Here is a 16,133-nt window from a genome sequence, read left to right on the forward strand (position 1 = left end):
TTATACCAGGAGCAAACCTCCTCTTCCTCACTGTCTTCTTCTTCAGAGGGGCTATCGAGTCCAGTGTCATTCTCAGAGAGACTGTGGCACTGTCAACAAGATGATCAATCTGGGACGGACTAAAGTTAGACCAGGAGTCCTCTGTTATATTGAGACGTGGTATTGAATCAAATACAGAAGGAATCGCCTCTTTAAATTTAGCTACAGCACTGTCAGTTAGACATCTGGTGTAGAAACTTTTGACTAACGGAGTACACTCCGGTAGTATAAATTCAAAAGTTATGAGGTTGTGGTCTGACAAGAGGATTCTGTGGGAAGACGTTCAAATGCTCAATGTCAACGCCATAAGTAAGAACAAGATCAAGCGTGTGGCCAAAGCTGTGAGTGGGTTTCTGTACTCTCTGACAGAAGCCAATCGAGTCCAACAAGGAGATGAATGCAGCACTAAGGCAATCATTATCAACATCCACATGGATATTAAAATCTCCAACAATAATAACTATCAGTTTTAAGAACCAAACTTGATATAAGTTCTGAGAATTCAGATATAAACTCTGAATATGGACCTGGTGGCCGGTACAGAATCACAAATAGAATTGGCTGTAGTGTTTTCCAGGTTGGATGTGAAAGACTAAGAACAAGGCTTTCAAATGAGGTGTAGTGTAATTTTGGTTTAGGATTCATTAATAGGCTCGATTCAAAGATGGCTGCTACTCCACCTCCTCGACCGGTGCCTCGAGGAATGTGAGTATTAATATGACTTGGAGGAGTCGATTCATTCAGGCAGACATATTCTTCATGGCTCAGCCAGGTTTCAGTTAGGCAACATAAATCAATGCGATTATCTGATATTAAATCATTTAGTAACACAGCTTTAGATGACAGAGATCGAATATTTAGGAGACCACATTTAATAGTCCTGTTTTGTTGCACTGCTGAAATAATGGTGTTAACTTGTATAAGGTTATTGTGTACGACTCCTCTTCTGCTTACTTTTGATTTATTTAATTGAAGTGGCCGTGGGACAGACACAGTCTCTACTCTAGAGTCATGGGTGGGTAACTGCTCGAATGGAAGAGCAGAGAAGGGTGTTAAACTACAACTCTGCTCCCGGTTCCTGATCTGAACCCTGGGTTGTCATGGATACGGTGATCAACTTGGTCATATTCGCAGAAATGAGACGCGCTCCGTCCAGCGTGGGATGAATGCCGTCTCTCCTCATCAGATCAGGCTTTCCCCAGAAAGTCTTCCAGTTGTCTACGTAGCCCACATTATTCGCTGGGCACCACCTCGACAGCCAGCGGTTGAAAGACGACATTCGGCAATACAATTCGTCTGTCTGCAAATTTGGGAGAGGGCCAGAGAAAATTACGGTGTCCGACAACGTCTTGGCATAAGCACACCGATTCCACATTAATTTTAGTGACTTCCGACCGACAGGCTCGGGCGTCATTACCACCGGCGTGTATTACAATCTGACTGTATCTCCGCTTGTCCTTAGCCAGCAGCTTCAAACAAGACTCCACGTCGCCCGCTCTGGCCCCCGGGAGGCACACGACGGTGGTCCGCGGCTTCGCTATTTTCACGTTCCTGACTATAGAGCTCCCGATAACCAGGGTGTGTTCCTCACGTGAAGTGGTTGGTGCACAGCGGGCTTCTGTATAGACTTACTACTCCTGCGAACAGTTACCCAACCACCCGGCTGCACGGTTACCGCCGGGGAACAGCTATCAGCTGACTGTAGCTCCGCGCCGACTACGGGAGAGGGCGGGCTAACTAGCATAGCTGTCTGAGCTTCGATAGCGCAGAGCCGTGCATCTAACCCACTTAGACCTGCCTCCAACCTAGCAAATAAACTACACTTGTTGCATGTATCGTTATCATTAAGGGAGGCAGGGGGATAACTATACATGAGACACACTGAGCAAGAGGGAGCGGGAGGGAGAGAAGAAGAAGTCATGCTCGCTGCTGAGCTGGCAACCAGAGCTTACCGGAAGAGTGAGATGATGCGTTCAGGAGCAGCTGGGAAAATCAGTCACCACAAACGGGGTCAGCTGCCGTCTCACTCACTGAACCTATGACACATAAAGCTGCTCTACAAGTCAGAGTCTTGAGGAGCAGCTTTTATACACAAACTCTAAATAAATTAAACAAGGGTAATTAAAAAAGGTTCACATATTCAACATTAACTTTTCTTCTGACTATATTATAAATACACAAAAACATGAAGCAGCACTCACTTCAACCTTAGTGACCACTGACATAGACCTGATGGAGGAATTCATAATAGGGGAACTGGGGATGTTTGTTTATACAAAGTCAATGTGGTCACACACGCGCGTCTGGATGTCCGCCGGGCGCGTGAATGACAGGACGCAGAACTGTTATGCTACGATAAGCCACGCCCCCTCCGGCGCTTCTAGCGCGAGTGAAGAAAACGTGACAAATAGTCCGGCGACTGAACTCACGCGAGTACATTTAGTAAAGCAACGCAAGGGTTCGCCTCTCCTCTGGCGTGAACGCAGCATGAAGGAGCGTGAACGGCCCGCACTCCGCTGCAAAAAAAATGACCTTCAAAATAAAAGCACAAGATTTTTTTCCTCCCTTTTTTAAGAAAAGGCATCATATTTATTTAATGCCGTCGCGGGCCACATAAAATGACGTGGCGGGCCACATTTGACCCGCGGGCCATGAGTTTGACACGTATGCTCTATATAGTCGTGGAGTTTACCGGATGCTGCTGGTTGCATTGTGGGAAATGTAGGCGCCATTGCTGTTGGAGCTTTTGTGAGGAACTAAGAGACGAGTTATTGAAAACTCTGGAGTCTCAGGCACAACAAGGCAGAACGTTGAAGAAGGCTGGACGGCGTCCTGCTGGGTCTGCAGCGCCTCTCCAGAGGACACCGCGCCATCCGCACGCATGAGCACATTCCTGCTGGATTAGTTATATACAGGGTTTGTACGGTCATGGAAAACCTGGAAAAGTCATGGAATTTTAAAATGGTAATTTCCAGGCCTGGAAAAGTCATGGAAAATAATTAAATCACAAAAGTTTTTGAAAAGTCATTGAAATTTGTGATAATCACATGTTCATTTACGCCGAGTTTGAAATAATTCATATGTTTTTGAAAGGAAGACTCAAATTATAAGCCGGCGTACGCCAAGTCCAAACAGATGGATTTGCACATAAAGGATAATACTTTGATTAAAAGAATAAACATGTATATGAGTGTTTCTAAGAATAAACATATATATTAATGTTTATTCTTTTAATCAAACTATTGTCTCTCATTCATTTGTTTCATTTAAGGTATATTGTATGCTTTGTAATTCTCATTGTTTGAATACTACATTTTCCAAAAGTTTTCATGTACACACCGAGATTTCAGTTTGGTCATGGAAATTTGGTTTAAAGTCATGGAAAAGTCCTGGAATTCCATTGGTCAACATGTGTACGAACCCTGTATACAGGACTGTCTCAGAAAATTAGAATATTGTGATGAAGTTCTTTATTTTCTGTAATGCAATTAAAAAAACAAAAATGTCATGCATTCTGGATTCATTACAAATCAACTGAAATATTGCAAGCCTTTTATTCTTTTAATATTGCTGATTATGGCTTACAGCTTAAGAAAACTCTAAAATCCTATCTCATAAAATTTTAATATTTCCTCAGACCAAGTAAAAAAATTTTTTTATAACAGCTGAGTGTTTGTCAAGGCTCAGGAAACCCTTGCAGGTGTTTCGAGTTAATTAGACAATTCAAGTGATTTGTTTAATACCCTACTAGTATACTTTTTCATGATATTCTAATATTTAGAGATAGGATATTTGAGTTTTCTTAAGCTGTAAGCCATAATCAGCAATATTAAAAGAATAAAAGGCTTGCAATATTTCAGTTGATTTGTAATGAATCCAGAATGCATGACATTTTTGTTTTTTTAATTGCATTGCAGAAAATAAAGAACTTCATCACAATATTCTAATTTTCTGAGACAGTCCTGTATATATATATATATGAGAGAGAGTATTCCTACTGTTCAGGACTTTTACACCAGTGCTACCAACTGTCTCCATTCATACTCCCTTTTCTTTCTCTCTTTTTTTGCTCACAGCATGTTATTAATCAGCGATGAAATGTAACTAACTACATTGACATTTTTAGACATTTACATTTTTAGATTTGTGTTTAAGCCCAATTTCAATGCTACTTTCTACTCCACTGCGTTTCAGGGGGAGATATTGTACTTTTCACTTCCTTTCACTAAATGTCCTGTATTCTAAATACAATGAAACGGAGTAAAGGTGAATATAATTAGCTCTACTGCAGCCAGCCACCACATAAATAAATGCATTGTTAATGATATTGCATCATTAACTAGAACGGGCACTCGGTAGAGCGCATACCTTCGCATATCACAATATTGGGCATTGAATTATGAACATTTTGGCATTGGTTGCATGCCAATTGGATAAAAATTGACCGTGCTATGGTAAAAAGAAGATGTTGACCTTTTCATGACCTTGACCTTTGACCCGATCGATCCCAAAATCGAATCAAATGGTCCCCGGATAATAACCAGTCATCCCACCAAATGTCATGTGATTCAATTTAAAACTTTTTGAGTTATGCGAGTAACACGCAAACAAATAAATAAATGAATACACGGCGATCAAAACATAACCTTCCGCATTTTCAATGCGAAGGTAATAATGATCTAATAGTTGTAATCATGTCACCACCATAAAGCCACATGTTCTTGACTAAATAGCGATCTATACTTTTAATGAAGTAAGATTTTGAATGCAGGACCTTTACTTGTAAGTGTGTTTTTGTATGTTAATATTAGTACTAATAGAAACGGATCTTGTATTCAGTCCCCTGTATCAGGGCCCTGACATCATCAGTCACATCTCGTTGTCTCTTCCTCCCCACCTGTCTCCTCTCTCTCCTCATTTAGCTTTTTAATATCAATCGGCTAATGACTGCTTGATCTTTTGAATATGGTACCAGCTAAATGGATAATTTCCTTAGGTTCTCCGCTGCTACATATATGAGTGTGTCTCTGTGGATATCTCTGGTTCTGAACGTTGGCTCAACGGCCGCTCATCCAGCTGACTTGTGAGACTTAGATGAAATAGATGGGGGCCGATGTCTCCAGTTCCAATGATGATAATAATCATCATGAATGATGTTTACTCCAAAAAGAAACAGCGGCCCAAAGAGCCGTGTGCCGTTCCCGCCGAGCTCCGCCCGGCAACGTCATTTGTGGAATCGTGTGTCCGTCAATATTTTGTGTGTAACTACCCGATGGGATCACTCAGGACCGCCCCACTTCGGAGGAACACGGCCGTTTTCAGTCAGTGAACAGTTTGTTTTTATATTTTTATTCATTTATACGTCCGTGCTCAGTCCCGTTTCCTCTGTCGCTCACATTTGGTGAAAGTCGAGTGACAGCAACCCGAAACCATATTACAAAATCTGGTTCCAGACTTTTATTACATGCATTACTATTTGATTCATACACTCCACCACGTTTGTGAACCACGGCTTTGGTATTTCCATCACCAATCATTTCGTCCACATGAAGAAATGTTTTCACACAGAATTTTTAATAAATCGGATTTCATTTTGAGCTTTAGGCCCGAATGACCTCTTTACACTTTACCTCAAGACAATGGTGCTTCATTCTGCAGAGAGCTGAGGTTGTTCTACGAGTGTTGATGTATAACACATGGGTATGTGTCAAATGCAAGAGCCTTTTAAAAAAAAGGAATTTAAGAAATGATGTAAAGTCTGTAAAAAGCCCCGGACCCTCGTGGATGCTGTTTCTTTGTCTCTGCAGACCAATGAGAAGCTCGAGCAGCTTAACGGGATATTGATTTGGATTCGGGGTCCTGCCAATTTAGTGCAATGGCAGCCATTTTGCTCCCATAACCACCATTTTGACGGCAGAATTAATGGCACAAATGGAGGCGGTGAGTGATCCGCGGCACCGGATCAGTAATTGCACCTTTTTTTTTTTTTTTTTTTTTTCATTCCTTTTTGTGTGTCTTTGGGTGGAGTGGGAAGTCAGGGCTGACACACCGGCTCCTGCTCCTCAGCGATAAGCTCCACGTCCACCGACCAATCAGACGGTGGAGAAATGAAACACATCGCTCGTGTAAAAAGCAGCATCCAGGAGGTGGAGGAGGAGGAGGAGGAAGAGGAGGTGGTGGAGAAGGTGGAGGTGGAGGAGAGAAGAAAGCACACTGGTGTGCAGTAGAGTTGCATCAGCCAGATGAATGATCGTGATGCAGATTGTGTGTGAGATAAGCAGCAGAGGGACACGGCCATGGCACCATTACACTCAGGGGGCAATTAACGGTGCTAACCCAGGATGGAGCAGGAGAGGGGTAGGAGAGGAGAGGGAGAGGAGAGGGGTAGGAGAGGAGAGGGGTAGGAGAGGAGAGGGGTAGCAGAGGAGTAGGAGAGGGGTAGGAGAGGAGAGGGGTAGGAAAGGGGTAAGAGAGGAGAGGAGGGGTAGGAGAGGAGAGGGGTAGCAGAGGAGTAGGAGAGGAGAGGGGTAGGAAAGGGGTAAGAGGAGAGGGAGAAGAGAGGAGAGGGGTAGGTGAGGAGAGGGGTAGCAGAGGAGAGGAGTAGGAGAGGAGAGGGGTAGGAGAGGAGAGGGGTAGCAGAGGAGAGGGGTAGAGAGGGGTAGGAAAGGGGTAAGAGAGGAGAGGGAGAAGAGAGGAGAGGGGTAGGAGAGGAGAGGGGTAGGAGAGGGGAGGAAAGGGGTAGGAGAGGGGTAAGAGAGGAGATGGGTAGAGAGGGGTAGAAGAGGGAGAGGAAAGGGGTAGGAGAGGGAGGGAGAGGAGAGGGGTAGGAGAGGAGAGGGGTAGGAGAGGGGATGGGTAGAGAGGGGTAGGAGAGGAAATGGGTAGGAGAGGGGTAGGAAATGGGTAAGAGAGGAGAGGGAGAGGAAAGGGAGAGGGGTAGGAGAGGAGAGGGAGAGGAGAGTGAAGGGGTAGGAGAGGAAAGGGGTAGGAGAGGAGAGGAGAGGGTATGGGTAGGAGAGGGGTAGGAGGCGGGTTCACAGGACAGGGAGGACATTTAGTAGCAGCCGTGTGTGTCTATGTGTGTGTGTGTTTGTGTGTGCCTCTGTATGTGTGTGTGTGTGTGTGTGTGTGGATCGTTGGGTGGGGGATGGGCAGAGGGAATTAAGAGTTGGCATTACATCAGGAGGGAGCTGCCATCGCTGCCTCCTTTCTCTCCCTGTTCACTCACACACACAAAGACGTGTGTGAGATGGCGCAGATGGAAAAAGAATCCCTCTACTGTATGTGGGCTGTCACTCCTTCATCACCCCCCATGACACACGCCTCACAGGCTGCGTACACACTCCTGATTGGCTGCTGCAGTATTATCAAATGAAACGCTCAGCTCTGGCTACATTTAAGGGGCCCCTGGAAGTAAGCATGTGTTTATTTTTACAGTGAGCGAAGGGGGAGACGCTGGGTTAGAGGGGCTGGGGGAGGGGAGAGGAGCAGGGAGGGGGGCTGGGGAGGGGAGAGGAGCAGGGAGGGGGGCTGGGGAGGGGAGAGGAGCAGGGAGGGGTTTCTTTGTGGTCCTCTACAGCTGGAGCAGGACAGGGCTTACAGAATCCTGCCTTCTGCTGGAATGTGTGTGTGTGTGTGTGTGTGTGTGTGTGTGTGTGTGTGTGTGTGTGTGTGTGTGTGTGTGTGTGTGTGTGTGTGTGTGTGTGTGTGTGTGTGTGTGTGTGTGTGTGTGTGTGTGTGTGTGTGTGTGTGTGTGTGTGCGCGCCTCTCTGCTTGGTGCTCAGCCCAGTGTGAGCGGTTCTGTCTGATCATATATAGATACGTATATATTTGTAAAGATGTCTACCTGCCCAGCGCGTCCTGGTGCCCGCTCGATGCTCCAGGTGGAGCTCCGCGTGTCTTTTCCACCTCTCTCTCACAATGTCTCCGTTTCTTTCCTTTTCCTTTATTGCATCGGCCTGGCAGAGTGCCCACAGCTAGGGGGGGGGAGGTAGTGGGAGAGATGGGGGGGGGGGGTGGCTTGAGCGGGAGTGTGGCTCGTGTAGCAGCTGACTGAAACAGTCATTATATTATGTAAAGGCAGTCGGTGGCCAGGGGGGGGGGCTAGTTACTGACGCGCAGCACAAGGCCGGCCCTGATTGGCTCATCTGCGCCCGTCTCGGCGGTGCTTTCTGGCTCATTAAAGGTGGAGGCTCGGCGGAGAGGTTGCAGGGGCTGCCTGTGTTTTTCCTCCCAGCAAATGGAGGCGACGACTCGGCTCCTCCGCCGCGTCGCAAATTAATTGGAGGAGAAGAAGAGTCGGGGAGGGCGGCGCAGCGCTTCCATTCAGGCTCCTCCCCCCCCCCCCCCCCGTGCTAAAGAGGCTGCTGGAGATGTGATGGATAACAGAGACGTTAAGGATAAAGCGATTAGACACCGCTGTACAATAGATGAGGGGAACCGGCAGGAATAATCTGCTAATAGAAAGCTGATTAAGTGATAACGTGACAATTAAATCTCTGACGCTCTGCTGTACACTTGTTTTTTTTCCGGTGCCAAATTCAGCGCCGGCCCAGGTGGCATTGCTGCCGTGCTGCAAATGAAAAGCAGCCATTTGCATGTAGTCTGGCCACACACACACACACACACATATGAGGCTCTGTCTTTCATGATGGAGGGAGAAGCGGATATGTGTTTATGCTTAGACATGTGATTTTACTTTTCTAAGCAGTTGTGTGTGTGTGTGTGTGTGTGTGTGTGTGTGTGTGTGTGTGTGTGTGTGTGTGTGTGTGTGTGTGTGTGTGTGTGTGTGTGTGTGTGTGTGTGTGTGTGTGTGTGTGTGTGTGTGTGTGTGTGTGTGTGTGCGTGTGCGTGTCCACAATAGTCACTAATATCTTGTGTTTGTGATTTGTAGAAAACGGGTTGCAACATTCCAAACCCGGGTACGGGGCCCACTCCGACAGACTCAGGGCTCTGAGGGTTCAGATCAAGGTCACCATTAAAATACAAATGTAGTAATATGTGTTAAGGAAATGTTCAGAGTGTGGACATGGGGCCGTCTGATGGCCGTATACTCCCCCCCCCCCTGCAGTTGGTCTTTGTTCAATCCGACCAGCGGCGATCATAGAGTAAGATAATCCTCCATCTTCCGTATGATATTACATACACTTTGCAAATATGATTTTAACAGCTGGATTTATTGAGCGGGTCTCTTTGCTTGTTTCAGAAACACACGGGGAGGGGGGGGGGGGGACTCGTGAATTAATGGAGCACAAGTGGAACTCAATCTGCTTATTAGGGTTGTGTATTGACGAGCACCTCACGTCAACACCTAGAGGAAGTACTGCGCTGCAACACATCCATGCACTGCATTGCAATACTCATAATAAAATGTAAAAGTGGAGCTGAAGACACAACTTGATGTTGTACATGTCGTCTAATGGATACATCACATTTTGATAACTTAAAAATAGACAAATTGCATCAAAACTACTGCACCTCTCAGCGGAGACCACGCTGACCTGAAATGCACATCAAACAAGTATGTGACAGTATAAAGTACATATTGTATTCTCATTGCGTAACTGTGTTCAGGATTTATTTTCAAAGTCGTCGATACCGGTCGCGGACATGTCGACACACGATAGTGAGCCACATCGATGTGTGTGCACACGCCCTGACATCCGGTCGCATTGTTAGCATCCGCCATAAACATGTTGGTTGATTCCTTGGAGCCACGACCGGGCAGGCTTTTAATAATAATAATAATAATAATACATTTTATTTGGAGGCGCCTTTCAAGTCACCTTACAATAAAATAATACAGGACCGTGTGGTCGCAGTGGGTCGGGGGGGGCATCGTGAAGGAGTTAAGCTTAGGGCACCAACATGGCTAGCAGCGGCACTAGTCCCGCCCCCTGAAGCTGTAAAACTAGGGGAAACACTGCAGGAGAAAAGATAAAAGCATGAAAGATAGAAACAGAACATTAACATAAAAACAAGTGAAGTGCACAGGGTCCAGTTTTAAAGAGTATGCCAGTTTGAACAGGTGAGTTTAGAGTCGAGACTTGCATGATGTGATGGAGTCTGATTGTCTTATGTGTGGGGGGAGGGAGTTCCAGAACCTTCTCTGCTGTATTCTACATCTGGCCTGGAGTTACTCGCTCACGTGCAAAGTGCTGCGTTCACACTCCGGCTCTGTAACTCTGTAACTCTGTGTTCGGTGGTACTGGCTGTATTTACTGCAGGGCTTTATTGGAGTTTCCTGTTCTTGTGGTGCAGATCAATGTTGGACCGAGCAATGCTTCTAGCTTAACGATGAGACAGGAAGTCCAGAAGCCACCTCTCAGGAGTAATGAAAGGCCCTCCTCCACACCCGGGGGGGGGGGGGGGGGGGGTCACGCCGTGGCCTGCTCCTGGTGCACTGTGACTCTAAACTTCATTAAAGTGAGGCGGGACTTTCTGCCTGGTCATTTCCTCCAGCGGGTGCTCTGCTGCCGCTTCTTGATTGGTCCCCTTCTCTGTCAACCGCCACCATGGATCTAGTCACATGGGCCCATAGGACTGGTAGGAATCACCAGCACATACACACGGAGGCGTCACACGTCTCATACATGTACGTGTCACCATCAAGCACAAGCTATTCTTAGCCCGCTGTGTTTAACCCACTTCCACGTCAGTGAGCTGACGGTCAGCTGCTCATCTGGGCTGCTCGTGGATTAATCCCTCTGATATGTGAGGGACTGTCCCTCCGGTTCAATACGACTGGGGGTTATGGTGGAGGGCGAATGTTCAGGACTCTACCCACAGAAGCAAACTCTGAGTCTGCACTTCAGGCTGATTCATGGACTTGTTTCTTTATAAATACCCAATGTTATAACTGCATTGCTCCTCTCAATATGCGCCACCTACTCTCGTGAGCAATAGGATTCCTTTGTCTGCCCAGTTAGAGGCCAGTTCATCTGTGGAGTGGACGAGCCGGCGTGTGTGTGTGTGTGTGAGCGGAGGAGGACGGACACGAGTCCCACCACCCCTCCGTGTCCACCAGGGGGTTCAGCGTGTGGACCTTCTCCAGAGGAGCCCTGTGCAGAGCGAGCAGTCCTCCAGGCTCCACGGTGAACATCTGCCCTCATGCAGACTCCTAAAGTCGTGTGTTGGTTCCTGGACCAGAACTGTTCAACAGTTGGGGATGCGTTAGCGTCAGAATACCACCAACATATACAGATGTCATGAACATCATGATGCTGTGAACTCTGATGCGTTCACATTCTCAAACCTAAAAAATGTACCGCAATATTCAAATCACAGAAGGCCCAGTATTTCATTTTAAATGAAATGTTGTCATCAGCCCACGCAAAATCACTCCGTGAGCTTCTAAAAAAGCAAAATATAGCGAATCATATCGCAATGCTCGCCAAAATAATTTAAAATTGGAGTTTTTTTCAAAATGGATCAACCCGTGTGCCTTTGTCCTCGTCCAGATCCGAGTCTCCATAAAACCATCACAGGTGAATCTCAGGTAGATACAGCTGCTATAACAGGACAGCGTGTATATCATCTAACCCCGCCCACCTTGTCCCCTCTGACCAATCACAGTAGGAGGTGGATAGATAGACACATGGTGACAGCTCTGCAGTGACAGTGTTCAAACCCGTGTTAGCAGAAGATATATGAGTGTTTGACATGAATGGAAGAGGATTGTGTGTGTGTGTGTGTGTGTGTGTGTGTGTGTGTGTGTGTGTGTGTGTGTGTGTGTGTGTGTGTGTGTGTGTGTGTGTGTGTGTGTGTGTGTGTGTGTGTGTGTGTGTGTGTGTGTGTGTGTCTCTGGTAACCCCTCTGTCCCCCCGTCTCCTCCAGCATGGAGCGGATGTCCGAGGAGGCGCTGAGGCTCAACCTGCTGAAGCGAGGCCTGGAGTCGCCCAGCGAGCGAGAGGAGGCGCTGGCCAAGCGCCTCAAGATGGAGGGCCACGAGGCCATGGAGCGCCTCAAGATGCTGGCGCTGCTCAAGCGCAAGGACCTCGCCGACCTGGCGGCCCTGGAGGTCGGGGGGCCCATGGGCGACGGCAAGGGGCCCGGAGCCAGCACCCTCCACCACCACCAGAGTCTCATGGGCGCCGTTTACGAGGAGAAGATGAACGGGAGTCTTCGGCTGGGAGGCCACGGCAGCCATATTGGCCCCAGTAAGAATGGGAAGGAGAACATGATGGACGAGCCGGTGGACATGAGCGCTGGGAGAAGATGGTGAGAATACCGTCTTTACACGTAAGAACAGACATCTCTACTCAAACACGTGACAGAGTAGGAAACGTACACGTGTGACCAATAGGAAGCCCGGATGAAAAGACCGTCAAAGACGTGTGATTGTTTCCACCTGCTGTCCCACGTCATCGGGTGTCACGTGAGGAGGAGGAAGGACCAGGGGGCGGAGCCTGCTGCTCTCACTGATCTATACGTTGTCACACAGCACAGGCTGTTTGACTTGATTTGCATAACAAAATAATTCTGGACCCTGTTCACATAAAGTATGCACGTATGTAGTAATGCGTCTAATACACAGGTCAGACCGCCTGTCGGGTGGATCTCAGTTTCTCTTTCTTCCTCTAAGTCTTCCCATGCAGGCTCCGTGACAGTGCTCCATTATTTACTGTGAGCGGCAGGCTTCTTGTTTGGGGAACAGATCTGAAGGTTTCTTTTCCCTTTTCTTCCCCCCTGAAAGGTTTTTTCTGATTTTATTTAGTTGGGGTGGTTTGTCCTGATCCGATGCGAGGTCCTGGGATCAGGATGCTGTGTGTGTACAGCAAAGCCCTCTGAGGGGAGGATGTTATTATTCTGGGCTGGACACAGTAAACTGAACTGAATATCTTTGAAGATCACTCCGGACCAGCATGGGTGGTTTACCCATGCTGGTCCGGAGGGACATGGCATCAAACCCACTCACAAGTAAATAGCAATAATAACAACAACATGCTAGGTCAGGTGATCTCACTGACCAGTGAGTGATATAGCTAGCGATGACATCATGGCCACCCAGCTGTTCTGCTCCCTACCAGAGAAGACTCCCCACATACGGAAAACAACTTGTATATTGTTCATTTATAAATCTTATTTGATGATGATACAGAGCGGCTGTTCTTACAGAAACAGACGTTCACCTAATTAGCTACAAACCAAATAATTGTACAGTTGATGTGAAGCTGTGTTAGAAACACAACCCTGGACTTAGATCATGTTATTATTTTGAATGAGTCCCTCAGATGGACCCAGTCTGACCGTACCAGATCAGAGACTGATCGGATCCAATATGGTCGCCTTCATGTCACCCATTGGTTTGTGAACTGCGGCTTTGCGGTTATGTCATCTTGGTTTTCTTTCAACCCGCTGTGACGCCAGTGGGAGGAGCCAAGTACAACAAACCCTTTAACACGTGGTTTTTAGGCCACTAAGAATTCACTTTAATAAAATATAGAAACCCTGTGAAGGAGTGAAAGTTGTGAGCCTGAACACTCCCAGGCTGGACAGCGTCGTGTGCTAAAGCGTCCGCTGCATTATGCGATGTTTTGTCCTCTCTGCCCCCCCCTGAAGTGGCCCCCTGCTGGCCAGGAGGAAGAATCCTGGTTGAAGGCACTCTCATTGCCAAGATGTCCCATGGGGCTTTGCAGTCTGTACAGCATGCAGCACCCACTGTCCTTGAGGCCTTTACACAACAGGGTTGCTCTTTTATTTTTGAGATGCAATCAATTGCTTTTGCACCCCGAATGAAGCGTCAGCGTATCCCCTAGTGCAGCGCACGAGGCTCCAGCCCTCACCCAACCCAGGCTCTGTGGTCAGCCCAGGGAAACGTGACTCTTCCTTTGATTACTCCTCAAAGCTGCCAGGAGCTTCGGCCCTACGTCCGCCAGACCGATAGCACCCTGACATTGCTGCTGCCATGACAACCATGCAAGTACTGGGCATGGTAGAGTTATTACGACTGAAGGATAACGAAGCTTTTATTCTGAAGGTGTTCAAAATTAGCCACTTCCAAAAGTTTAGGCGAAAACGATTACTTTTAATATTTGTATTTAAAGGACTACTTCCACAGGAGTGGGTGTTTATATATTTAGATTTTAAATTGAATGAAATGACGTAAAGATCTTAAAGATGAAAACAGTCGTCTACGACTACATTCGGAGCCTTCGACATTATATTTAATGATTTTGTTTGTGTACAGTACGGCAATACAGATAGGACACACAAAAGAAACAAAAACAAAATGCTATTAAATTAGCATAATTCTTAGAGGACATTAAGGGGCATGTGTTGCCTCTCCTCGTGGTATCAGGGGCAACATTATATTTCTTAGGGGCAGTGTTGACCTTTGACCCGGTGTGTTCCTGATGCCGCCTCGGCTCCATGTCCACATCCAGTGTTGATGACAACCAGATTCTCCTAAACGTGCTCCTCTGTCCTCTCCGGTGTAGCGACGTGGACCTGGACAGACGAACTCCGTCTCCAGACGTCATCATCCTGTCGGACAACGAGGCGTCCAGTCCCAGAACCACACCGCGGCCCGAGGAGCGCCTGCACCACGCCAACCTGGACCTGTTCAAGGTGAGGCCTCGGGACGTGATGGACCTCAAGACATGTCAGTCAGGAGGACGTCTGGACGGTCCTCGGGACAAGTCATCATTTAGGACGGCGTATGTAGACCGCCTTGAGGTCCCAGGATCCTCTAGGAGCCTTTAGGTCCCAGGAGTCTCTAGGAGTCTTTAGGTCCCAGGAGTCTCTAGGAGTCTTTAGGTCCCAGGAGTCTCTAGGAGTCTTTAGGTCCCAGGAGTCTCTAGGAGTCTTTAGGTTCCAGGAGTATCTAGGAGTCTCTGTCCCAGGAGTCTTTAGGTCCCAGGAGTCGCTAGGAGTCTTTAGGTCACAGGTATCTCGAGGGGTCTTTATGTTCCAGGTGTCTCTAGGAGTCTTTAGGTCCCAGGAGTCTCCAGGAGTCTTTAGGTCCCAGGAGTCTCTAGGAGTCTTTAGGTCCCAGGAGTCTCCAGGAGTCTTTAGGTCCCAGGAGTCTCTAGGAGTCTTTAGGTCACAGGAGTCTCTATGAGTCTTTAGGTCCCAGGTGTCTCTAGGAGTCTTGAGATCCCAGGTGTTTCTAGGAGACTTTAGGTCACAGGTGTCTCTAGGAGTCTCTAGGAATCTTTAGGTCCCAGGTGTCTCTAGGAGTATTTAGGTCCCAGGTGTTTCTAGGAGTCTTTAGGTCACAGGTGTCTCTAGGAGTCTCTAGGAGTATTTAGGTCACAGGTGTCTCTAGGAGTATTTAGGTCCCAGGTGTTTATACGAGTCTTTAGATCACAGGTGTCTCTAGGAGTATTTAGGTCACAGGTGTCTCTAGGAGTATTTAGGTCACAGGTGTCTCTAGGAGTCTCTAGGAGTCTTTAGGTCACAGGTGTCTCTAGGAGTCTCTAGGAGTCTTTAGGTCACAGGTGTCTCTAGGAGTCTTTAGGTCACAGGTGTCTCTAGGAGTATTTAGGTCCCAGGTGTCTCTAGGAGTCTTTACGTCCCAGGTGTCTCTAGGAGTATTTAGGTCCCAGGTGTTTCTAGGAGTCTTTAGGTCCCAGGTGTCTCTAGGAGTCTTTAGGTCACAGGTGTCTCTAGGAGTCTTTAGGTCACAGGTGTCTCTAGGAGTATTTAGGTCACAGGTGTTTCTATGAGTCTTTAGGTCACAGGTGTCTCTAGGAGTCTTTAGGTCCCAGGTGTCTCTAGGAGTAATTAGGTCACAGGTGTTTCTAGGAGTCTTTAGGTCACAGGTGTCTCTAGGAGTCTTTAGGTCCCAGGTGTCTCTAGGAGTAATTAGGTCCCAGGTGTCTCTAGGAGTAATTAGGTCCCAGGTGTCTCTAGGAGTCTTTAGGTCCCAGGTGTCTCTAGGAGTATTTAGGTCACAGGTGTTTCTAGGAGTCTTTAGGTCACAGGTGTCTCTGAGTCTTTAGATCACAGGTGTCTCTAGGAGTCTCTAGGAGTATTTAGGTCACAGGTGTCTCTAGGAGTCTTTAGGTCACAGGTGTCTCTAGGAGTCTTTAGGTCACAGGTGTTTCTAGGAGTCTTTAGGTCCCAGGTGTCTCTAGGAGTCTTTAGGTCCC

General features: G+C 47.3%; 1 protein-coding gene across 1 annotated transcript in view; it reads left to right on the forward strand.

Annotated features, from left to right (window-relative positions):
• gatad2b (GATA zinc finger domain containing 2B) overlaps positions 1 to 16,133 on the forward strand; it is a 60,369-nt gene that overhangs the window by 31,613 nt on the left and 12,623 nt on the right. The window contains exons 2-3 of the mRNA XM_056438589.1: positions 11,875 to 12,258; positions 14,478 to 14,607. Of these exons, the coding sequence (XP_056294564.1) occupies positions 11,876 to 12,258; positions 14,478 to 14,607 (513 nt within the window). The 5' untranslated portion in view covers position 11,875. The remainder of the gene's footprint in view (positions 1 to 11,874; positions 12,259 to 14,477; positions 14,608 to 16,133) is intronic.

This window comes from Pseudoliparis swirei, chromosome 1, assembly GCF_029220125.1.
Source record: "Pseudoliparis swirei isolate HS2019 ecotype Mariana Trench chromosome 1, NWPU_hadal_v1, whole genome shotgun sequence".
Classification (NCBI taxonomy): Eukaryota; Metazoa; Chordata; class Actinopteri; order Perciformes; family Liparidae; genus Pseudoliparis; species Pseudoliparis swirei.